At 48.9% G+C, this 25,897-nt stretch overlaps 1 protein-coding gene across 3 annotated transcripts in view; it reads right to left on the minus strand.

Annotated features, from left to right (window-relative positions):
* Positions 1-25,897, minus strand: part of ZBTB16 (zinc finger and BTB domain containing 16) — a 201,428-nt gene that overhangs the window by 82,853 nt on the left and 92,678 nt on the right. For all 3 annotated transcript variants that reach the window (XM_010372363.2, XM_010372365.2, XM_030918030.1), the window contains exon 3: positions 23,030-23,127. In XM_010372363.2, the coding sequence (XP_010370665.2) occupies positions 23,030-23,127 (98 nt within the window). The remainder of the gene's footprint in view (positions 1-23,029; positions 23,128-25,897) is intronic.

The raw sequence follows: 25,897 nt of genomic DNA on the forward strand, positions 1-25,897 counted from the left end.
AAGCAGGTGAACAAATGCTGGCTGAAAGGAAAACAACCAGCCCCATCGATCCGTCCAGGATATGGTTCAAGGGTAGCTGTGGTTGACGAGGCTGTGGGGAAAGGTCCTCAGAGCCCAGCCTCACTACAGGATGGGAGGGTGAATGAACTAATGATACAGGACCGAGAAAGACACCAGGAAAGTCTCCTGGGCTGAGCAACAGAAAAATGGGAGTCACCTGGGATTGAGGACAGGTGGTTTTCAGATCTCCAAAAGCCAGTGTCCTGCCAGTGACCTGGCAAATGACTGACACCTTATGTGTGGCTAAATATCCACTCTGCAAAAGAGGAAACCCTGGAATGGGTCAGGAGGAAATGCTGAGACATCTCTATGGCTGAGAGAACATTTCTTATCCTACCTAATAAATGTGATGCTACTAGGAAGCTGCATGGTGCCCTTGTCTCTTAACTGGGATCCTGGAGTCCCTCTCTCAAGTCCCACAGGGAGCACACGGTCTACCTTGTCCCTTATCCCTGCAACTCAGTTCTCAGCCAGAGTGGCTTGGAAAGCTCTTTTGTTACTCCTTTTAGCACCAGCAGGTAATCCAACAGGCTTAGAAACACTGACCACAGCCAGAACACACACATGCACTCAATATTAAGCTGCACAGGAAGGTAGTGAAGAGCACGCTCTCTGGAATCAAACAAACTCTGGTTCAAGTCCCAGTTCTACCATGTCTAGCTACCACCCTGGAGATTGAATTATCTTTTCTGGGCCTGTTTCTTACCTAGAAAACTGGGCTCAAAGTGTTTATGCCACACTTTGAGGGATGATTAATGTAAATAATATATGTAAAGTGTTTAATACACTGTCTGGCATACAGTAACTGCCCAATAAATGCTGGTTGTCATTAACACCAACATCATAATTGACACGAGGAGATAAAATAATAGCAAGGTATAAGACACACACAAACGTCAAATGCATGCAAGAGATACATCACGCCATTTAAAATACTCTTACCTTTCCAGCCAAAACACACCAGTAAAGACGGGGTCAGATCAGTCTTCCCCAGGAGGAGATCAGGCCCCTACCATCAGCTGCCATCATCACTCATGGCCAATGTTTAATGGTATTATTACCCTCCTACTGCCTACCCAGAAGGGAACCAGAGAATGCAAACCAGTTTGAGATGATTTATGTTTTTAAAAATACATGAGTGAATTATTTTAAATAAAATGCAAGTAAGATAGTAAATATGTTGCAGATTTTTAAAAAATACAGGCCAGGTGCAGTAGCTTGTGCCTGCAACCCCAGCCTGGGTGACAGAGCCATACTCTGTCTCCAAAAAAAAAATACAAATCTTCCTGAAGTCTAGGAGTAGTGACTCAGGGGTTCACCTTACCATTGCTTCTAATCTCTTTCTTCTCCTGGCAACTTCTATGACTGGGCAATCATGGTATGGTGGTGATCAGCACAAGGACACAAACTCTCTCTTACCACAGGAATGTCAGCCCCTGCTGTGATGAACCAGACTTCCTTCCAGACATGCCTTGCCAACTGAGAGATCTCTCAGAGGTTAATGGTCAGGCCCCTCAAAATGAAGTTTCAGGCTGGGTGCAGTGGCTCATGCCTATAATCCCAACACCTTGGGAGGCTGAGGCAGGTCCGAGAGTCGGGAGTCCGAGACCAGCCTGACCAACATGGAGAAACCCCATCTCTACTAAAAATACGAAATTAGCCCGGCGTGGTGGTGCATGCCTGTAATCCCAGCTACTCAGGAGGTGGGGGCAGAAGAATAGCTTGAACCCTGGAGGCAGAGGTTGTGGTGAGCCAAGATCGCGCCATTGCCCTCCAGCCTGGCGACAGAGCAAGTCTCTGTCTCAAAAAAAAAAGGGGGGGGAGAATAAAAGAAGTCCCACAGCAGCTCAAAGCCAGAGACAGCTTTAGGGCTCTACTGCTCATTGATGGTATGGTACTAGCATCAACTTCACAGCCTCACTTCCCTCCTGAGAACGAAGCTATTCATCCTCACGTGACAGCTTAAACCAGAACCTGTATGAAGTACCTGGCATACAGCAGGTGCTCAAGTCACAGTTATTATCACGATTATGAAATAATTTCACTTCATCAAGCTGATGAGCTCCAGGAGGACAGACCCTGGCCACAGCCTACAGGGTATGCAGCCCACAGTATTTCCAGCCCCACAGCTCTGGGAGGAGGCCCACTCGCAATAAGTAAATGGCCTGTGTAAATGAGATACTATGTTCTCTGGGGTTCTCGTATAGATGATATTATGCTATTGGGAATGGGAGACAGGACCAGCCTTAGGTGAGGCAGGGTAGATAATTGGCTCAAGGAGGGTTCTGTTGGCCAGCACACCCAAGATTTTCCAAAGTACCAAAAGAAACTGACTTGGGGTCTTGACTGTCACTGCCTGAGCTATGTAATGTAACCTCGATGAATCCTTTCATCTGTCCATCTTGAAATGACAAGTTTTAAACTGGGACCTCTCTAAGGAAGAAAAGATGAACAGGTGTTCATGAGAAGCTGGGCACTCATGGCAAAGAAAGGTAAACATGGCCATACCCGAGATCTCAAATGCTTACAACCCTTGGGGTTTGGAAGGTGCTGCTGAGACCAAAGGAGGGCTGGGTTCCTGGGTTCAGCCGGCAGAATCCTTCTCAAGGTGAATACTCTGCTCCATCAGGCAGGTAAAGTGGAACAGAGAGTCCAGACATTGGGAGAATCATTAGCCAGAGTCAGGCTGGGCCAGTGCGGCTGTGCCAAACGCTGACCCGAGTTCCAGGGAACACCTGGGCTTTCAAGTGTTCATAACTTTGTTTTGTTTAAGAGAGAGAGCTTTGCAAGCTTGGCATTTGTGAGAGGCTGGATAATAAAGCCAGGGACATAAGAGTAAGGGTTTCTGCCATGATTTTATGGGACATCTCCGCAACTCCTAAACACCAACAATCACCCTCCTCCCAGGTCTCTACTTGGGGATTCTCAGGAGAGAAGTTCAGAATGAAAAGAGAAGTTTCTGCTGGTCCCCAGCAGCCCCAAACTCAGCCTGTGATCTGAGCCTTCGGTCTCCTCTTACCCTCATTTATTCTGCTCCTTTCTTCTGAAGCAACTTCAGAATGCTCCGTCACAGGCCCCCACCCTAAAGGTGGCATGGAGGATTTTACGCACATTCACACACACACACACACACCCGTCTCCCCTGAGTAGGATTCACAATACTGGCTGGGAAATGGAAAAAAGAAAAGTAAGACCCCTCCAGCGTTGGTGGCAAGGATCCAAGTGCCTACTCCACCCATTTCAAGCTGATACCTGGCCCCACCCCGGTCCCCCAGCATCTCCTGCCACTCCTGCCAACTGACTTTTCATTGGCGGTATTTTAAAGGGAATAGGAGGCAGTGTTCCTCAGCCTCGACGGCGTGCTGGACCTCCCTCACTTTCTCCAGGCTTGTTCCTGCCTCCCTCATTTCCCACTGACTGAAGAGAATGCCGAGTCCTCTCACAATGTTGAGATCTCCTTGGGATCTCGATATTGATAATTCCTTCATTGCTTGGTTCTCAGAATCCCCTGTCCTCTCCATTCTCCTAGCATCTCTCTCCAATGCCACTTGCAACTGTCTTTGTAGTGTGTATGTGTGTATTTTGTTTCTAAGACAGAACATCCTTAGGTAATATTTCAACAAATGGAAAGAAATAAAGCCTTTTAGAAGGCTCCAGATGCTGTCACAAGTGTGATAACCGTTGCACTCTTCAAGAAACCAATTGGCAGAGCTCTGCATACAAGTTGTCTGCTGACAATTGGCTGTGAGCTGTACAAGCTCTGCAGATGAGAGCTTCTCTTCTCCTGGAAAAGTCCACAAGGAAGCAGTGCCATAGACCCTGAAGACATCCAGGTCAAGCTGCAGGGAAGAGGCAGGGTTCAGTATGCATAGAAGGCTGTCCAAGCTGGGCCCTTGCTCCCATCACAGGCAGTTTAGTGGAGAACTTGGGTTTGATGTTGACAGAACTTAGATGTTAGCTCAGCTACCCACTAGCTAAATCAGGAGTGTTAGCAGCTAAACTCTCTGAGCCTTGGTTTCGTCACCTGTTAAAGAGATAATGATACATCCTTCCTATCCTAAAAGCAGGACTTCAAAGTTGCACAACAGCAGTGACACCACTCACTCAGAAGTGGGACTATAAGGGTGTTGGAAGGTTTAAATAAGATGATACACATGAAGGTGCCCAGCACAGAAAGTGGAGCTCAACAGACACACAACACCAATACCTTCACACCTTCCTTTCCAAGATCCTACAAAGGCTGCCCTGCAATGAGGAGTCACAATGCTGCTGCTGCCAGTGTTGACAGTAATCACAATAAAAATACTAATAACATGTGTTGCCCATTCATTATGATGCAAGCATTGTGCTAACTACTTTATATGCAATATGCCATTGAATTCTCCCAACAACTCTAAGATTACCCCCCATTTTATACATGTGCAAACTTTTCTTTTTTTTTTTTTTTTTTTTGTTGAGATAGAGTCTCATTCTGTTGCCCATGCTGGAGTGCAGTGGTGGGATTTCAGCTCACCACAACCTCCTCTCCCGGGTTCAAGTGATTCTCCTGCCTCAGTCTCCCAAGTAGCTGGGATTACAGGAACATGCCACCACACCCGGCTAATTGTTGTACTTTTAGTAGAGATGGAGTTTCACCATGTTAGCCAGGCTGGTCTCAAACTTCTGATCTCAGGTGATCCGCCTTGGCTTCCCAGAGTACTGGGATTACAGGCAGGAGCCACCATGCCTGGCCTTAAATGTGCAAACTGAGGTTTAAAAAGCTTACTTCTCTTGCCCAAGGTTTCATAGCTAGTAGCATAAAAAAAAAAAAAAAAAAAAAAAAAAAAACCCTCAATCAGGATGGCAGCATGGGAAGCCCACCTAACTCTCTTCTCCAAGTCCTTTGCCCATTAAGAACAACTCTCACCTCCTGGTCCAGGCATGAAACAACACTGTCTATCCGAGAAAGCCTGGGCTGGGAGCAACACAGGGTCTAGACCTGCCTCTGCTTAGATTTCAATGTATTCTAAGATCCTGCTTTTCTTGGCTTGTTTCTCCATCTACCAAGTGGAAGTCACGTTCCTTGCCCCTCCCAGCACTTAAAGCTATTATAGAGAGGAATGATCTCAAAGGTATGAAAACATGTAGGAAGGAAAAAGTATAACCCATCTTCTAGAGTGACTTATAATAAAACTCTAGACATATACCTCCATGCTTGACTCCCTTCTTAGGCATTCTCCTTTCGACTTCTAAGCAAGCAAGATGTTCTATCATAAAAAGACAATCAGTTGCATTCGCTGAAAGTAGAAAAATGGACTCTCACATTGATGAATGATAGCAAACGACAAAGACCAATGTAGACAAGGTTTCTTGGTTAACCTTCAGTTCACCAAAAAGTCCTTTGATTACATCTTCTCTGAGCATCCTAGTTAATCAAGGCTTTGCCGAGCAGATCCTCACTCTCAGCTGTAAAGGCCTCTGCTCTTCCCCATGTCCCTCTGCTTGTGCCCCTTATAGTCTGCCCTTTACTCACTGCCCAGATTGGACTCCTTCCCCCAGAAGAGCAGGTGGATTCAATTATCTTGGGGCTGAGTGCGTAAATTTTAGAACCAGGCATCCCTCCTAGAGACTCCGGAGTTGTCAGTTACTTTAAATTCATTAATACACATATACAGGTACAGACGTGCTTCCACCCTTGGCGACAGCTGGGAAAGAGGCTCCACCACCTGACCCATCCGTCACAACACCCACCATCCCCATCTCAGACACGGAGCCCCAGAGACTGCCACCCTCCCTTCCCCTTCCCCTTCCCCGGGCCCCTCAGTGGCACCTCGAGGCTGCCAGTCTCTCCAGGCCTGCTGTGGCTTTTAGAAAACAGAGCATGTCTATTTTTAGCCCTTCTCAGCCTAATAATACTCCCCAACACCCATTCAGCTTAATCACTTTATTGAGGACAAGAAGCGGGCTCTCTAGCCCGGGTGCTTCTGATGTTAGGAAGTAGTAAAATGTTCAAACTGGTTAAAAATGACACTCATTGGCTTGCCTTTGGTGTTTCTGAAACCTTAATTGTGGCTCAGGCTGTGGATCTAAAGAGCCTTGCAGGTTTCAGAGTCTGGCTTCCTTACCCCCTGCACCATAATTGAGGTGTTACATTACAACGACGGCACTGACATTTGCAGGCTCAAAATTCAGAAGCCTTAAAATGCCACACTTTTCAAAACAGAAATATTGCCTGCCACACTTAATGCCCATTCTAAGTATGAACCACCTCCCTGCCAGAAAAAAACCAAAGCAAAACAAAACAAAACTCGTCTTTTCTGGCTGCCCCCATGCCAAAGGTCCAGGTGGGAAACTATTTGCCATATTAAGCCCATAGTTGCTTGAAAACAGAAATGTTTGTTTGGTGTAATTAGAAGACCTGCAAGTTCGGTGTGTGCAGAAAATAGACTGTTGGCAGCTCTTCCGCGCGCACCTTTGAGACTGTGACTTCCAAAGCTTCAGGGTGAGCATCTGCAAGCGTGCAATCTGTACCACGTGAGCCATGGGCTGGGAGAAGTGGGCAGCCTGGAAAGGGGATGGAAACAACTTCGCCTCAGACCAGGGGCTTCAGGGTCAAGTGGCCCTGGGGTCACAGCACAGCTCTGTCTCTTACTTGCTAGGTGACCTTAGGCAAGTAAACTCAGTCTCCTTATCTGTAAAATGGACATCCTAACAGTACCAACTTGAAATGGGTCTTGTGAGGCTCAAATGAGATGATGAAGTAAAGCAATCTGGCACAGTACCTGGCACCTGTAGACCTCTAGACCTCCAGGAAATGTTAGCTGCCACTGTCATTATCTTTCATTTCCTCCTTTCTACCATGGGCTCCTTCTAAGACAAAGTGTTTAGTTTTTGTCTCTTCTGCCTTGCCCAGGACAAAAAGGACATCTGGGCACTAGAATGGCTAACCATGGCCAGCTGCGTGCGGTCGCGGGACATCTTCGGACATGCAGTAGGGAACTCCCATGGACTCAGAGTGGGTAGATGGAGCTGGAACCAAAGCAGGAGCATTGAGGGGATGACTTCTCAGGTCCCATTCAGCTAAGCGAGTAAAGGTCACATCCAAGGCCTGGAAACTCACCTGGACCAGGCTCTTCTCCATTCCTGGGCAGCTTCCCCTGCTGCTCCTGTCTCTCTTTCCTTCCTTCTCAGGCAGGGTGCTTTGAAGCACCCTTCATAAACGTCCTGCTCTTCAGCAGGCAGAGGCGGAATGCCTCATTAACTTAGCTAATTTTACAATTTAACCAACCACCACATTCCTGCTTCGATTCAGCCAGCCTCTGACTGTGACAAACTTTTATAATGTTGAGATGGAGGAAGGAAGCAGAGAGTCCATGCCAGAGACTGAAGATGAAGTTCCGAAAACTAAAGTGGGAGACGGAGAGTAGGAAAAAAAAATAGCTCTATAAGCTCTAGGTATGCCCCCAGAGCAGAATTCCAGGCTGTGCAGGGCTGAGCAGTAGGGAAGAAAGCCATGCCGGCCTTGTGGTGTCAGAAAGATGGAGTGCTCCCATGACAATGACTCTTCCTGTCACCTCGGGGGGCCGGGGGCTATATTGGGAAGCACAGTGACATGCTGTCCTCTGAGGGGCACGATTCAATCCTGATGGGCAGCAGGCCAGAGGTGAGGCAGGCCACCCAGAGGACGTGTTCAGCTTGGCAAGGCTGCAGGGCCCCTTCCAAAGGGTACTGAAAGGCCCTTCCCAGCCCACTGAGCCGGCTCCCAGCTCCCGATGGAGATTCTGGCCGGGGGTGGAGTTCGGTGGGAGACTGCATGTCTAGGAATGTTTCCCCATCAAGAATCCCATGGGCTAGAAAAGATCCCCAGGGTTGTCATCACAGTCCTACATACGCTGGTCCACGCTTTGCTTGGCCGGGACAGACAGGACCTCATTAGAGACAGAGAGTATCATTCGGCCTCATTATCTATAATCAGACCCTGCTCTCGGTGGACAGATAAGTAATGAAGACAGTGCACCATGATTCTCTCTGCTCCCAGGTCAGCTTCAAAGGCTGCACCTGTCCCTCTCGAGCCTGTACTCCAGAGCGTCTGACTCCAGACCCCAAATCTCAATGAATGCAAAACTGGCCCCCCAGCAGTGCTCTCTCAGATGTGCTGGATTATGTCCATTAGGCCCCAGTGAAGGCACTGGGAGATCTGGGACATTCAGGCAAGATAGTGGCCTCCCAAAATATCTAGTCTCTGGGCCTTTATCCTGGGTTCATATTAGCAAAGGCAACTGAGGAAGTAAGACTCCAGCAAATCCAAAGTTTCAGAGAGTTCTGTCTTTACCCGGAGTTACCTTGTTACTGAAAACGACTGTGGCCTTGCATAATTACTCCAACAAAAATGCAGCCGCCAATGAGCTCCCTGTGCTCAATTAGCTTATAATAGTCAGTGAGAGAGCTGCTGAGGTTTAATCCAACTACCCCAGAAGACTTTTTATCCCAACTACCTAATGAAAAGTTTAGAATTTGCTTTTTTTTTCCCTTGTCCCAGGCAAGTGAAAGAATTCCAATCAAAATGGGACTGGTTTGGGGGAAGGAGGAGGGAGTGTGTTAACTACTGGGGAAAAGTCTGGAAGAGATGTCTTTGTCAGGTTGAATCCTGGAGAGAGCCAACAAAAGGAGCCCCTGACTACAGAGGCATCCGCCCCTCTCTCCCACTGGCTTCCATCTATGCAGTGAACAAGCACAGTCTTCACTAAAGCCATACACAGGGGCTTTACCCACGTGGACCGAGGAGGTGGGCCGGAGCACATCCTGAGACGGTCCTCGGACACTTCCTCCATTTGCCCTCCAGGGTGACCAACTCTGTCCTCAGCCTCACCCAGAGGCAGCCCTCTGACCTGTCTTCTCAACCTAGGCTTTGTGGGGTTCTAGGTACTCGTAACAAAATTTTTTAGTCCATCAAGTCCTATATGAGAAATTTACAATCTTCTGGGTCTGCACCCAATGTTAAGCCTCGCTTTCACATGTGTGTTTGTTTCGTGGATGCCTCAACTTGGAGGGGCACCCTGAAGTGGCAGCTTTTCATCTTTAATGCAGTGTTTCTCAACCTCCAGGCCAAGGAGGCCCATAGCCATCTCAGGGATCGGAGGACTCCCAAGTGCAAGAAACTGGGCTCTAAGTCTCTGCTAGGTGGCTGGGGGCAGAGGAGGATGAGGAGGAAATAGGTGCCTGCCTGGCTGGTTCCAACTCACAGAAGCTCTTGCTTCCTCTTGTCCAGAAAAGTAGGCCCACTCCCACCACAGCATTCCTTCTGGATACTCCAGCAGCAAAGACCTCATCAAAATCCCATGAACCTCCTTCCCGAAGCTTTCCTCATCCCCCTGGTTCATAGGAACTTCTCCCTGCTCTAAATGCCTGCAGCGCTCAGCCTTTCCCCTTGCGGTCACAGTGAGCACACCCAGCCTTGCTCAACGCCTTCTCTTGCCAGAGGGCTCGTGTCACCCTCTCAGCCAGACCACCAGCTTCCTGCAGACAAGGACACTGGCTTCAACCTCTTTGTCCGCCCTGCCTAGCTTTGCACACCACTGGCCCTAGGTCCAGTTGCTAACTGATGAATGACTTCACAAACGATTTCCCACAAAAGAGGGCCACACGTGTGATCCAGAGTAGTCATCGAGGTTTCTCTGCTGCTCAACCTTCACCATCTGGTTCCCATTTGGCTGATGTTTCGCTCCCCAGAGAAAGCTCCAGCATCCCCAGCATGTGCCTGGGGAAGATGAGGCTGTCAGAGAACAGACATAACCAGCCTCATGTTAAATGGTCCAGCTTCACTGGACATAATCTGAAAGGTCAGGGAGGCCACAACCTTCCTGACGTGTCATACTCCAAGACGCCTGAAGTCTAAGGTGCTAGTAATAGCCCAAGTGGTCACAGCTCTCACATTTCTAGGCTGCAGCACAGGTCAGCTGCCCCTTTCACCCCACTCCAGCATCACAGGGTGTGTCTGCCAGAAGCAGAGCACCCAGTTGCATCACCACGCAGGAGGGACCACAGGCAGCTCTCTCCTCCTACCCCGCCTCTCTACGTGGCAGGGTAGTGGAAAGGAGGAATGGGGGCATGACACAGTCAAGCTCTCTCTGGGTGGGAGGGCCACACACTAACCCACAGACTCTCCTGCAATGTTCCCAGAACCCTCCTATGCCCAACCCTACGGCACTGCAGAGAACTCACAGCCACAACTCACAACCACTGAACACATGCTCCCCTGGCAGAACAGGAAGAGGCTAATAAGCCACACCTGCTCCTGGTGGCACAGGTGCAAAGCACTCAGGCAGCAGCCAATTACTATGCCACCTTCCCCACCCCCAGGACCCTTGGGCACAGGGCCTTCCTGGTCTTAGCTCCCCAGTTTGAGAGATTGGTTACCTCTACAAACAGAGAAGCAGCAGCATGCTATACTATAGTAGAAAAGCAAGATGCAGGGTGGAAGGAGAGAGAAAGAGAGGGAGATTTGAGTCCAGCTCTGCTACTTTCTAGCTTTATGATCTTAGGCAAGTTAACTCTTTATTGTCCTCATCTGCAAAACAGAACCGGCATATCTGTCTTCCAAAGTTGAAGAAAGATTGAGTTCAGATGTGCAGAACACACAGTACTGTGCCTGGAACACAGCAAGTTTCAATAAATGTCTTTCTCTCCTTCCTGCATCCAAACCACGCATCCTGAGCGCTTCACTTCTTCAACAGATATTTCCTGAGAGCCTGCTATGTGTCCGGCTGTGAGGATGCAACAGAGCATACTACTGACAAGGTCCCCGCCTTCCATCCTTGTCTTCTCATCCAGACTGCTGACTCCTGGGGCCGGAGGGAAGCAGGCAGCATCTCAGGTCTGTTCCTTACCATGTGCATGCCTGCTCACTCACACATTAGGTTATTTTTCAAATGACTGAGCTATAACCACCATTTGGGTTACCAAGCAAGTAGTATAAGGGGACACGAATCACATGTTCTCAAGAAACTTAGAGTCTAGTAGGCAAAAAAGGCCAAGCAAATAAATAGCTGTGTAACAAAGAAGATGACAGGTGCTGTAAGAGGGGGATAGATAAATGGCTAAGAGCGATCAGACGGGGGGCGGCCTCTCGTCTTGCCCAGACAGACGCATCCTAGGGCTGAGTCAGCTGACTTTTCAAAAGAGAAGAGAAAAAGGAACACTCGCTGGTGGGGCACCAGTCCTAGCATGGGAAACAGGCAGGACCCATTTAAAACAACTAGAGGCAGGTTAAAGCCTTTTCTGGCAAGTCCCAAAACTCGTGGAGCTGACCAGACAACCAGATAGAACCAATACTGTCAAAATCCTACAGATTTTTAGAAAACCATTTAGCTGTTACCGGGATGATAAAAGAATCTTGCCATTCTAAGGGAAGGTTCGGGCTCAGAGGAAGGAGGGGTTGCTGAGAGAGGAGGAGGGGGTTGGGGAGAAAAGGGAACGCCCTACAAATATAGATCAGGGTTAGGGAGAAAAACCAGACGGCCAAGGACACTTATGCATTGTAGTTGCTCTACTACCTAATTAATTCAGTAATTTCAAAAACAATTGTATTTATGTTCCATTTACCACATCAAAGGTGAAAAAAAATCCTACTGATGCTAAAATAATACCTCAAGGCATCTATTTTTAATCAGTTAAAAAAAAAAAAGCGAGGGGTGGAGGAAGAGTTTAAAAAAAAAAAAAAAAAAAACAACTCGCCCTGGTTTCTATACAATCTCTCCTGGGCAGACCACCAACCCTGAGAGAGAGAGAGAGAGAGAGAGAGAGAGAGAGAGAAAGAGAGAGAGAGAGAGAGCGAGAGAGAACACAGCCAAGCCCTCTCTGAGAGCCTTCCTGGCTGCTGAAAACCAAGCTTGTCAAAAAAAAAAAAAACCCACAAATCCATAATGGCCCGAGGCTCCTCTCCAATCTATTTTCTGCTCAGCTGGTTTTAAATGAAGTTATTATGAGTCATTAAAACACCCGCAAGCCAGTGGAAGTCAGCCAATTACAATTTTAAATTTAGCCTGTTCTCTGCCCCATTCTCTTGTTTTCTTCCTTTGCCCACAGAATGCTGCTGCTGTTATTTTTTCCCTCCCTTCCTTTACCCAAAGTGAAAGAGACAGTTATGAAAATGCATAGTATTGCACAGAGCACAGAATCATTCATATGAAACTCAAATTATTAAATTAAAAAAATACAAACTTCTGCCCCTTCTAAAGTCAACCCAAGTCTTGCCTCAGCCCACTGGATTCCTCAGAAACTCCAGTCTAAGCCCTAAAGGTCATGGGGCTATTTTTAAAATGAAAAGGTTCTTCTGTGGGGTCTTGTTGAGAAATGTTCACATCCATCACACAAAATCAACATTTTCATGGCTGAATCCAAAAAGTGGAAACACACCACCACCATCTGAGAATTAATAACAAACAATGAAGTTGAAATTCAAAGGTAAAGGAGGCTTTGCAATCAAGCATGAATGTCGGTGGAAGTCACTTGATATGATGAGCTCATTTAGTTTTTAAATCTTCAAGGTAATGGTCTGTGCGGGCCCATTACAGCAAAGGAACAAATTTGAGTATTTCATGTAAATGCTTCTTCTCAATCTCTTTTTTCCCATGCTTGCACACACAAACACACACATGCACACATGGTGTTCTGATGAGGATTCTGTCCCCATTTCTAGGAATATCACTGCAGCTTTTCCATACCCTCCAACAAGTGAGTCCCTCTACCAAAAGGACTGTCTAATCCTGCAATCTTCACCAACCTTAGTTAATGGATGAGTCTGCAAGCTCCACAGAACAGATGCCCAGATGTCTGCAAACACTTTCCATCACCTCCAGGCCCCCTCTCCCTCATGGTTACACACACACACATACACACACATAGACCAGTCCTCTGTGCCACCATACTTGCAGTTCTACTGCCCCAAGAAGGCAGCAGAGCCCCAGCCACAGACCTAGGCAGTTGAACACCTGGGAGAGGAGTGGATGCCATGCCATTTCATTGACAGTCACCGAGAGTCAGTGTGGAGGCCAGGATGCTACCAACAGTGGCTGCCTACCTGGTGGCTCTGGGTGAGCTGGAACTCAGGGTCCATCCCTACCAAGCAGCCTCACTGAGAAGAGCGTGTGAAATACCATGATGTTTCCAGGCCCACTGCGACCTGCAGCCATTTACCAAAGGCAGGAGGATTTGGCCTGACCTCTATGGAACATAAACCTGAGGCCTGTGAGCACAGATGTCCCAGGCTCTGAAGGTCCCCAGAGCTGGGCAGATGTCACCCTCCTATCTTCACCCCACTCAGTAGTTCCAAGTGGCACCCCTCACAGCAACCTGTCAAGTGGCTCCCCGAGACCTGTTCTCCCAGAAGCCAGTAAGGCTGAAGCTTCAGGCCTCTCCCTGGCACTGACCCCTTCCCTGAGAGGGGCTCTAACACTTGGTATTTATAATCCTTTTCTGAGAGACAGCACCCAAAACTGAGTACTCTTCAGGCCCCACCAAACCCAGATCTGCCCTAGTAGTACAAATACTTTTATAACAGGATATTCATTTATTCGACAAATACTATCAGTGCACAACACTCCTATGTGCCAGGCACTCTGCCAGGGCATGAGTACATGAGGGCGGCTGCTGAGTCCTGCACTCAGGTGCACAGTACAGGCCCAGGCGAGCACAGTACCAGCAAAGTCCAATAAGGGCCTTGCAGAGTCTAACCCTGCTCAACTACTTGCCCATCCTCAACACAACTGGGGTTTGCTGGGAACATCCAGAGACCTAGGAAAAGCAGGGGCCAAGCCAGAGAAGCCCCACTCTGGCCCCTGAGAGGCAAGGGACAAGGGCACACGAGGTTCTAGGTGCTGGGAGCATTCTAGGGACACTGGCTCAAGAGTCTTCCCCTCCGGGGAGACTTCTGGGCCAGAGTGACATTTTGTTTTCCATTCCAACCACTGCCCAGCTTCCAAGCTAAAAACACTTCGAGGTGGTGGGTTAGGACAGGGAGACAGGGAGGCAGGGAGAGACAGAGACAAAGACAGAGACAGAGAAAAGACCAACCAAGACAGATGGAGACAAAGACAGATGAAGACATAAGAAGGAAGACAGAAAATACACAGGAGTGTCAAGAAAAGGCCGAAGCTGACACAGACACAAAGGACAGGGACAAAGAGATGAAGTGAGATGAAAGCAGACTGGGGAGAAATAGAAGAAGAGAAGAGCTGAAAAATAAATACCTGCCACCACAGAGACCTGGACGAGAGCACTGAAAGTAAGAGCCACAGTAGCGTGATGGATGCCTAAAGCAGGGTGGGGCCCCTTGGGCACAGCCTAGATACAGAGACCCAGGCCCACCCTGGTTAGAGGGCTGGGAAATGGGGCCAAGGGCAAGAGAAAGCAAGGCCAGGCCTCCTAAGAACTCTTCTGGCAGGGTGTGTGTCTGTGAAGCCAAGGGAAGACGAAAAGACCCTGGAAATCAGAAATGGCATTGCCACTATCAAGTTGATCCCACGTAAATATCCCTCCCCAATAACCCCTTATCCATCCATCCTCAGACAATAACAAGGGCCAGCAAGGCAGCCCAGAATGTAGGAAGGATGGAAGGAGCAAAGGAGAGGAAAGGGAGGCTAGGAGAATCAATGGCAGACAGGCAGATGTTCTAGCATCCATCCCTCTAGGGCACCATTCATTTCCTAATAAGACCGTCATCCTCTAGCTGTGCAAAATCATGTGGTGGCATGAGAGAGGGTATGTGTGGAAGAAACCACCCTATGCTGAGATAGAAAAATCATCGAGAGAGGGAGAAGGAAGAAGGTTATTACATAATTTCCACTTTCTTCCCTCCACCCTCAAAGTAATGTTCTATCTGACAGGCTCCTCTCTGAGGGGGGAAAAATGACAAATCCAATCCAAAATTCAACAGCCTGTGTTCTGTTCAGAGAGCACACAGTGTACTGTACAGCCCATAAAACTCCAAACAGCCTCCAGACACTGCCGCAATCGTCCTCCATCAAAACACTTTGTCTTGCATACAAAAATAAGATACAGCGCTGAACAGAATACAAAATCAGCCCATTACAGTACAGGGAGACTGCTACTTAGCAACGAGGGGGCTCTAAAGCCTCGATGCTCTACAGGAAGCAAAATCTGTCGAGCCTGTTGGGCAAATGATAAACATTAGCAGTATTAAAAAACACAAAAGCCATGTAAATGGATAGACATAATGTGGAAACGAATTTATAGAATAAATTGGGATGGGGGATTTGCGTGGTGGGAGGAGAGGCTGGGATCCAGAGGGGTAGATGGAACAAGCTTCCCCAACCCCTGCTAAGGCACCATATGGAGACAGAGACATGTGTATTTGGGGGCAGGGACATGTGAACCCCCTCTTCACACAGGGGCTGTAGGTGAAGGGGTGGGAGAGAACTGGTGAAAACACTGTTTAAAACCATGACCTGCAATGAACTTTCCCAACTTTCTCGGTTCAGCTGGCCTGACTAGGGCCGGGGGACCCAGGCACAGAACCGCAGCACTAAGGTGGCAGTTATGTGGGGGATTTATCTGCCCTGGGGCCAGCATCGCACCCAGCACCATCACGGAACCTGATACTTGCTGTAAACAAAATCCCTGGCCAAAAAACAAAAACCAAAAAACATAAAAACAACCCAGATAACAAAACCAAAAACACCCCATCTGGGCTGGAAAATCAGTATATTTCATCAGGTAAAGGGGAAAAATACTCTGGCTGTGAATCAGCAGCAGGGTTTCGGATCCCAGCCAAAACAGGAGCTAAAAAGCAAAACCATATTCTTCTGGTCTCAGTTTAGGCTCTTGAGGCAGAAAGCGAGAAGGGGCGGGGGTGGGGGTGGGGGGGACTGAGGACGGGTGGGGGGTGGAGAGTAAAAGGGGAGAGGCAAGAAATGTATTTTTCATCAGCTAGTGTATAATTTATAAACAGCATTAAACAGTTTTTGTTTTCTTTTTCCTCTCTCCCGTGTATGGGCTTGGACGGTAGTCAAGCCTGCATTAATTTCTGCTTTGGGTACAGTGTGTTCTTGGAGGCGCATCTGCAAGCGATCATAAACTCTCTGGAATGCTGGCAGAACATCCAGACCTGCCGGCAGGCCAGTGACGACACCACTCTGGGAAAAAGTTCGGGAAGCAAGCCAAATTCAGAGTAGGGAGAGAGAGAGAGAAAGAGAAGTGTGTTCAAGAGCAAGCTGGGGGAAAGTGGCTCCCTTCACCCTTTCCTCTCTCTACATCCACATCACCCATGCGGACTGAAGGGAGGGCAGCCCAGCCTCTGAGCCAGCCCCATCTGATCTTCTCCACTTCCTTGACCCAAAAACCAAAGGTTCCCCCACATAAGGAATGTGGAGGGAGTCGAGGAACATGAACAAAGTTTCTTCCTGGTCATCTCCCGGGCTTGCCCTGGTGGTAGGAAGCTAACCACAGGGGAAAGTTGGTATTGACTGGAGAGTGGGCAGAGGGTGCATGGATTGGCCATGGGCTCTCACAAGCCTGGGCAGCCCCCAGTCTCTTGCTCTGAGCAGATACCTAATCTGGGAGGAGAGAGGTAAATGGGAGGAGAGACAAGGTGATGGGGAGCCATCTTCGGACTCAAAGGCAGCTCTCCAATCATCAGCGTGGGGACCACCTCACTCCATCTCCTCCCAGTCACATGGAATTTTCCAGCTACCTCTCTTCCCCCACCTTCTCTATCTTTGAGAAGAAGAAACTGAAACCCACAGCTCAGTGCTCCAAAAAAGAATAAATAAATAAAACAGAACAAGGACAACCCACAGATCTTTGCCATCTTGTAATGCTTTTTTTCCTCCATCCAACCGCGACAGAAGAAAGTCTAACAGATCCAATCTTGTGGACCCCTCCAGCCCTTTTCCCTGCCAGGAGGGTGACCCAGGTCCCAGGTGATAAGCCCCAGCCACTCCATGCTGCTGCTGAAATCAGAAAATCTATCAACGAAAGCCCTCATTCTTTCCCCATGGCTCTGACTCTGGGGAAGAGCCTTGTCTCAGGGACGCTCCTCAATAGCCAGGGCTTACAGTGCCTGACAAGGGCAAGAGAGGAGTGGAAGGATGGGGCCTCTCACCTGGCAGAATGGGGCCACATGGCCCTAACCAGCACAGAAGGCAAAGGCCTCTCAACACTCCAGCCACACCCCAACATAGATGACCAGTCTTCACGTTCTCTATGGGGCTTTATTCACCCTATATTCTAGCCTAGTGTATATAAAAAAGCCCAACAGTCCCTTCTATTCCAGACACAAAAATGTGTCAACTTCTTACTCAATCCTTCAGTGGCTCTCCAGTGCTTCAGGGAGAATGTAGATCATTTTGCTACTCCTTCCACAGATGTATCTCATCCATCTCTTCTAAACCCTGCACTCTGCTCTCTCCCTGCAGGCCCAGCCTACACACGCAGGTTACACCACCCACCTCCATAGGTGGCTTGGGCTTCCCCTCACTGAGTCCTTTCCAAATGCTGTTCTGTTACCCTCTGGCACAAAACACCCTCCTACTCCGACTTTCTCCTAGATTTCTTAGCACTTTGCACACATTACCATCTTGTATGATGATTGGATAGTCATACTCATCTCCCACGCTAGACTTAAGCTCCTTGAGGGCAGGGATGCTGTAGTAGTCTTCACTGTTAAGTGCACAGAGCCTGACACATAATTTGTGCTTATTAAATATTCTCTGGTTCCAAAAATGAATGACACTCCCAGAATAGGAGCAGGCCATACGAATACTCAAACCCTAATCGTATGCAGCCGAGTCAAAAATAGGGACAAGCAGTTCTAGGCATGCTCACTTATAAGCCACCAGGACGTTAAGCCAAGCTGTGGGAAATCTACCTGATGGGAAACCTTACACTGGCCCATCTCAGAACCAACTTGAGTCACTGCATGTGTCTGTGGTCTCTGCATGGACATCTCAGAGCTAGGAATCACTTCTCATGTTACAACAAGGAGTGGCAAAGAGACAGCGGATCCATAGATGCTTCAAGGCCAGATCCCCAGAAGGGGTCAGGTAGCAGAGGATGAGGAGGGACACAGTCTTCCTGGGACACAGGAAGGGGAGGGGCCACAGTCCTACACCCAAGCTTCACCCTTCACCAGGGCCGGCTTTGCAAAGCCTTGGAGACCATCTCTCTTCCCACCCCAAGCCTCTTTCCCCAATACACAAACCCTTCTGACCCCCAAAACCACCTCTGAGAATGCAGGGCCTGGTCAGATCATCTCATTAGTTAATGAGTTCAGTTACTGATGGGTAAACTTATTGTGATCACAGGTATAGCTCATAAACACTTGATTAGTTCACACATTCAAACTGAAATTAAAACTTCAATTAAACTGAAATTCACTACTACCATTTAGGGTCTTTAAAACAAACCCTAAAAACAGAAAGTACGGGAGAGAGAAAAAGGGAAGGCACTGTGTCTCAGAAGGGCCTCCTACAGGGCAAACTTCTAATTAAACAAATTGTCAATTTCAACACAATGAAAACTGATTTAGGAGTGTAATTTTAGTATTCTAGTCACTGAAAATAAGAACTGCATTGTCGATCTCCTATAGGCTGATTTCGTGTGATAGGGAAATGAAGAGGACAGGAGGACGACAGGGAGAGAAAGGAGGAAAAACTGCGAAGGGAGAACAAGCCGGAGCGCTGTCTCCCTTTCAGAAATGACATCTCTGCGGAATTCAATGCGGCCTATTCTCAAGCATCGGAGAAACTATTTTCTTGCCTCCTCCTTCACCCCACCCCAACCAGATTAGAAAAAAAAAAATTAATCGTGTATGATGACAAACTTGGCTCAGTACTCACTGTACATACTGTACCCACAAGTCTGGCTCCCAGCCAGGCCTGGCCTGGAGCCAGAACTACAATAACAAACACAGGCAATGCTAGCCAAGAGGGGGTGGGGCAGCACGCAGAGCTAGCCAGGAAGTGAGCGCCGTTCAGCTCCGCTGAGCAGAAGAAAACAGCAGGAATGTGCCAGTGCAAGGGTGGCAACATGTAAGGGGGCAACCACGACCCCTACCCAGATCCTGGACTCGTTTCTCCGCAGCCTGCCCCTTTTGAAAAAAAAAAAAAAAATGCCACCCGCCGCCCCTCCGCCCCCCACCTAGGATTCTAGAGCAACTACTGTTCTTCCAGGCTGTGGGCTGCTTCAACCCTTGGTCATCTTCTGTAGAATGGGTCTACTCTACAGACCTGGAGCACCCATTCTCACTGTCCACTTTCTTCATGGAGCCTTCAAACTAGAGCAGCAGGAAAACCTCACATCATCTAATTCAATGTCTCCTCTAAAACATCACCTAGTTCTGTGTTCAGGCATCTGGGAGTAGGCATCAGAATATATAAACCACCACTGGAATCTGTAAGAAGACCCAGCGGCACCAGCCCAGGCCTCTGACCCCAACTACCCAAAAAGGCCAGGTCACTCCAGAGGCCCCCAGGGCCTGTTTAACAGGGGCCAAAAAATTCAGGAAATAGAGTAGCCTCTAGCCTCACTAAGCCCTTTGTGCTATTTTATTTTGAAGACCTCTCAGCATGGGGGGGTGAGGAGTATGCCGGACAACAGAAAGAAAAAAAGAATAGAAATATCAGAATGTAGGCTGGGAGCTATCTGCAAGGGTGAATTAAAACACGACTATGACTCATCACACCTGCCTAATCATCAAATCATCCTTTCCAAGGGCACTGGCAAGTCACTAGCAGAGGGACAAATCATTGCACACAATCAGCCTTCAGTGCCCAGTAAGACAGGCATGGAAAGGAAAAACTAGGAAAACAGGACCCAACTCCCAAAGCCTCTGGAGCAGCCATATGAGATCAGGGGATCTGGAAGCAGCATCTTAGGTGGGACCAAAGTCAGCTTCCCCAGGGAACTGCCAGCTCTGCAGGGCAGTTGCTCAAAGTCGTGCTCTTGTCTGAACTGGGGACACCGGGCCCACCTGACATGAGTATGCAAGCAGCCCTTTCCTCTCTGCAGCCGCTCCCACCAGCCCACCAATGCCGCTGATGTGTGATTCACAGCAGAGACACTGGCTAACTCACACTGGGTCACGCTGCCTGGAAGAGGGATACAATATGAGCCAGGGGCTCCTGGCCGCCCCCTCCAGTGAGTCCTTGGGACATTAACAGTTCCTACCATAGGAGGGACTTGTCTGGAGAGAGGAGTTTCCCTGTTCATCGGCCTCCCAGGCTGCATCATTCACTCAACAAATACTTGCTGGCACCAATCATGTGCCAGGCAGTGTGCTGGACATAATGCAGACAGGATCTGACCCCATTACATGTTAGGCATGGTGGTATGTATTCAAGGTGAGCCTCACAGCTTCTCTGAGATAGCGTTAAATATTTTCATTTTACAGATGAGGATACTGAGGCTGTAAGAGCTTATGGTTCTTGCCCCAGATCACATCAGCAGTAGGTAGGTGTCCAGATTTCTTCCACCGTGTAACCCCGCCTCCCAAGTAAGGGAGATAAGGCAAGTCCATAAATAACCATAACACAGAAGAAAAACTGCACCCAAAAATAGCTTCAAATGAAGAAATATGGGCACAGAGAAGGCACGATTGCTTCTGGCTGGAGGTGGGGAACAGCTGGGAACAGCATCATGGAAGGGACCTTGGAAGATCTGGGAAGATGGGAGATGGGTTATTCCAAGTAGACAGAATGGGGCAAACAAAGCCACAGAGCTCAGAAAGCAACAAGCCCATGAAGCAAACGAAGAAGATTCGTCTGGCTAGAACACTGGACTCAAGGAAAGGGCAATAAGAAAGGATGCTTACTGGGGCTGAAAGGGCAAAGAGGCTTTACCAACAGGCTAGAAGTGCGCTGCCCCAAAAGTGCCCAGCACCACACAGGGGTCTAGGGCAGGACATGCCACACTTTGCAGTAAGACAGTGGCGAACTAAAGCAGAAAAAATCAAGACCAAGAAAGCAAGGGAAGGGTAACCAACCTGGTAGGCAGACAGGTCATGAAACCCACCACACCCTGAACCTTAAGTAGCGTACAAAGCTGAAGGGAAGCGCAAAGATACAAGGTGTAAGTCACTAAAACAGAAGAAAAAGTATACGTGAGTGCCAAGCAGATCCGGACGCAGGAATGCCTGGAAGTTAGGGCTCTGGGCCGAGGTGAGACAAGTGGGCAGGAGGAGGATGATTGAGGGGAGCCAGGGGCCGGGTAGGGAGGGCCCACAGGAAGGAGGAACAGAATGCACGAAGGCACAGGGACGGTAGACATGCGGAGATAGATAGCTGCCAGCTGCCTGCTGTGGACAAATCCCTGCGCCTGGAAGAGGGAAGAATGGGAAGTGAGAAAGACTTAGGACACTTTAGGAAGGGCCATGAGAGCCAGGGGGAGAGGCCACATCCAACACAATGCAGAACCACATGGGCCCTGCAGCAAGGCAGTGGTGAGCTGAAGCAGAAAAAGCGACCGAAGAGCACTTCCACGACTGTACACAGGATGGGCTCAGGGGAAAGAGAGTACAAGCGGCCAGGCAGGCAGGGAACCAGCGGATGGGGACACACCTCCGGGGCAACAGGCTCAGAAACAAGGATGAGGGAGGAAGGTGCAAGCAGAAACCGTTAACATTTATTAAATGCCAACTGTATGCCAGCGGCTTACTACAGATGCCTTCAACATATATTCTGTCACCTAATCCTCCAAAAAATTATGTGTTAACAACACCAGCACTTGACAGATGCAGAAACTGAGGTTCACAAGATGAATGTAGCTAAGTTCATACAGCACATATCACAGACAGGATTTGAACCTTTGTCTGCCCAACCCCGAAGCCCATTTCACAAAAGCCAAACTGCTTGGAGGGCCAGTTTCTGGAGCCAATATGGGGAAAGGGGAGGCAGGCCTTGGCCTACATGAGGAGAAGACAAGACCAAGTAAAACAACAGCCCTCTCTTCTCCCCTAAAAAATGACTCCGGCCGGGCGCGGTGGCTCAAGCCTGTAATCCCAGCACTTTGGGAGGCCGAGACGGGCGGATCACGAGGTCAGGAGGTCGAGACCATCCTGGCTAACACGGTGAAACCCCGTCTCTACTAAAAAAAATACAAAAAACTAGCCGGGCGAGGTGGCGGGCGCCTGTAGTCCCAGCTACTCGGGAGGCTGAGGCAGGAGAATGGCGTAAACCCTGGAGGTGGAGCTTGCAGTGAGCTGAGATCCAGCCACTGCACTCCAGCCCGGGCGACAGAGCGAGACTCCGTCTCAAAAAAAAAAAAAAAAAAAAAAAATGACTCCAAGGTTAGAAGGCAAGGGAATTAAAGGGAAGAGAATATGCGCCTGGCAAAGAAGAGTTGAGGCCTGCACAACTAAAGTCAGGTGACCTAGGCCTCAAAGCCACCGTATCAGACCTGCTAGATCCTTCCCTCCACCAAGAACACCCGGGCCTGTCAAATGTCAGGTGCTTCTCCCCATTCCAGGCCTCGTGAAGCAGAGCAGCTTTGCCCAAACATGAGCAAAATTACCAGCAGCCACCCAGTCGACCTCACTAGAATTGGATAAAATTAACTTGCAAAAGACAGCAGGCTATAACTAGCTTTGTGTTCCAACCTTTCTATATCTATTTAATTAAAGGCTCCTGTATAATGTGAACCCAATAGTCAGATTCATTAGACAGCGAGAACTTAATTCCACAACTGTTTCGCTAATGAAACTGCAGTCTACTTTGGAAGGTAGATCACACGGAGCACTGGTTACCAGTGATGCCTAGGAAACCGAGGAGAGCTTGAAGGTGGGTTCATCCAGGTAGCCCCACCATCAGGATGGATCTTCTGTGTCATGAGCCTGGAGGGAGGGTCCAGGGAACAAGATAGACCAGGGCCCCAGCGGGCAGTGGGGACATGCAGGCCGCAGCAGGCTCTGACTAGGGGGGAAGGCGGGCAGCAGATAGTTGCCTGTATCTGAACGGGTCACTAAGGTGACTTTGCCTACCTGAATGAGCCAGTAAGTGCATTCTCAGCCGCAAACTATCCAGGAACCGCTTCCCGCAGAGCTCGCACCCGTACGTCTTCATCCCACTGTGCAGCTTCCTGTAAGGGAAAGGAAAAGAGAGGTTGCTGCTGCTCTGGCTGGATGGGAGGCATAGCCATCCACCACCTGGCTTGGCAGCCATCCCTCCGACAGGTGACAGGCGGAAGGGAGCAGGAGGGCATCAATGGAAACCCATCCCTGGATCCTCAGACAGTGTAAATCACGCCCCCTGCCCAGGGACGGCTGCCAGTGAAGCACCCATTCCTGGTCTTGTCCATGGGCTTTACCGCTGGCACATGGACCGAGAAAAAAAATCAGATCCATTTCCAGAGGGAGAAAGGATGAAACACCCAGGACAGTCAGACAGACATAATGCTCACTGTCAAACCAGCACAGACCTCACAGGAGGCCCGCAGCCTCTGCTCACCTCTGTGCAGCACTGCCTTCCCTGGGTGGTGACTGTGAACAAGCCCATTGGACCCAGGAGGGCTACACCCGTATCTTTTCTCTCTCCTACCTCCAACTTCCACTACAGTGACTGACATAAAGGAGGCTCTGAATAAGCCTATGAATAAATTAATGCCCTTATAGACACAAGATACTTCTTTCTCTGGCATCCAGATGTTCTTAGGACTGCAGTGACCCGCCCCAACATGCACAGCTTTCCCCCAAGGCTCGGCTTTAGAAGTATCTTCCCTCTGTCTTGCCCCAGCAGAAAGCAGAGTTTCAAGAAACTGGATAACATCATTCTGTAAATGTAGGGTGGTCGTAGTCATCTGTAGCTCTTCATACACATTCTCTCATTTTGCCATCACTATGATTCTGTGAGGTGGACTGGTCCCATGTCATCACCCCTGGGAAGACCAAGGTCCCAGTAACAACCGGTCACAGGCCCAAACTGCAGCAGTGCTCCCATCCCAACTCCCAACCCAGGGCCTCTCCCACCAGACCCCTGGCTCAGTCACGAGCCAGCACGGGAGCTGGTAAGATGCAGGAAACTGGGTGCGCCATCAGGGAGCCGAGCACTGGGGAGAGGCTCCAAGCTGCCGCCCACCCACACTTCTGTTGTCAGGCCCATATATGCTATTGCCAGATCCAGGATCCGGCCTCCACCTCCACCCCAGTCTCTGCACCATCCCCGCAACTTCCCCAGGGGCCTTGGCCCTCAGGACAGGGCAGGCGTGGCAGCCAGAAGCAGGATCTGTGGGCGGTGGAGCAGGCAGAAGAGAAAACAAGGCCCTCTCTCTCCATCAAAATGTTGACGTGTTAAGACCGTAGTAAAAGGCTGGAGAGCTGGTACCGACAACAGATAAAACTGCAGGTGGGGAGAGGGAGTATCACACACTCAAGCTGGCAGCATCTAGATGGTAGCAAAATCAAGCCACCCACTGCCACCACCTTCCAAGTCCCAGAATGACAAGCCAGCAGTGTGTCAAGACCATGTGGTGGACCCAGGTGAGCCTCTTTAGCGCCACAGTCAATGGGCTCCCGCAGCATGGGGACCAGCATACGGTATCCACTGTGGGCGGCCTTCTGATAGGGATCACACAAAGTTCTCTCCGCAGAGCTCTTTCTCAATCACATTGTTTTGTTTGCATGCTTTCCCTTTCCCTACTTGCCAAAGACAAATGATTTCTCAATCACAAACACATACACACACACACACCCTTATCTATGACACTGTAGGGGTACCACCCCCTCCATGTTCTCTTGCTCCTTGCCACGCTGATCCACCCAAGTTGGGAAATATTAACAGTACAGAACATTTTAACTGAACATTCTTAACTCTAAATAGATTTCACAATGTTGGGCACTGGGACATGTCCTAATAGCATTTTGGACAAAGTATCTTTTAAACCACGTACCTAGGTATGTGAGTGCATGCAAACATACACAATGGTGGAGTATTCCTGTCACTTGCCCGGGCATGAAAGATACTTGCTTTTCTAAGAGATGTTCTATAGGGTGGCAAAGGCTCTATTCACAAAGGGTTCAGCAGATGAACTCACACACAGTCATGGTCAAATCTGGTGGATGGCAACATAAGGGTTTCAGTTTATTTTCATCCTTTTCTTCACCAGGGATTTGTTAGCTCCTGGGGTGCTCACTTCTCAGGGGTGGCTGTCAAGAGGAACAGGAGGACGAACACCCATTTGTATTTATTTTCCAAAAGGACACTAAAGTGACTGGTCTTCAGATTTAGGAGCCACCACCAGGCTAAACTCCCCTCTGGGTCTCCCATCTCTTCTCCTTGAGGGTTCCAGATCAAATCCCTCACCATGATAAACACTCTTGGTTTGGGTAACACCATTGCCTTTTCTTTAGCTGTGAATGGATTTGCCTGGCAATTGGTGGAAGTGGCTTATCTTGGCCAACTGGATCGGCTTGGTGTGAAAGATGACAGGCACTTGCCCTTTTACTACAGAGGTGGCAGAGTACAGAGAAGAATGCCCAGCCAGCAGCCAGAAGCCCTGCATCCTCCCACCTGACTCGGCCATTAACATTGGACAAGTCATGCTATCACAATCTCTCTGCATTGGATCACCTATAAAGTGATGTAGATCACATCAAATATTTTGAATAGAGACAAAATTTTATCATTCCAAAGTCTTACCCATATTCTTTTACCTAGCCTACAAGGTGGTCCTCTAAGGGGCACTATTATTCTCCCTGAGCCATGTCCCACTTGTTACGGTGCACTGTGATGTCCTCTGACCCTGTGGCAGCCAGGCTAGGATCGCCCAAGCAAACCTCTAGACCCAGTCCCAGCAATCTGGTCATTTAAAATCTATTCCAAGTGGCCTGAGTTTCCTCCTTCACTCACTTGCT

Source organism: Rhinopithecus roxellana, chromosome 15 (assembly GCF_007565055.1).
Source record: "Rhinopithecus roxellana isolate Shanxi Qingling chromosome 15, ASM756505v1, whole genome shotgun sequence".
In the NCBI taxonomy this organism is placed as follows: domain Eukaryota; kingdom Metazoa; phylum Chordata; class Mammalia; order Primates; family Cercopithecidae; genus Rhinopithecus; species Rhinopithecus roxellana.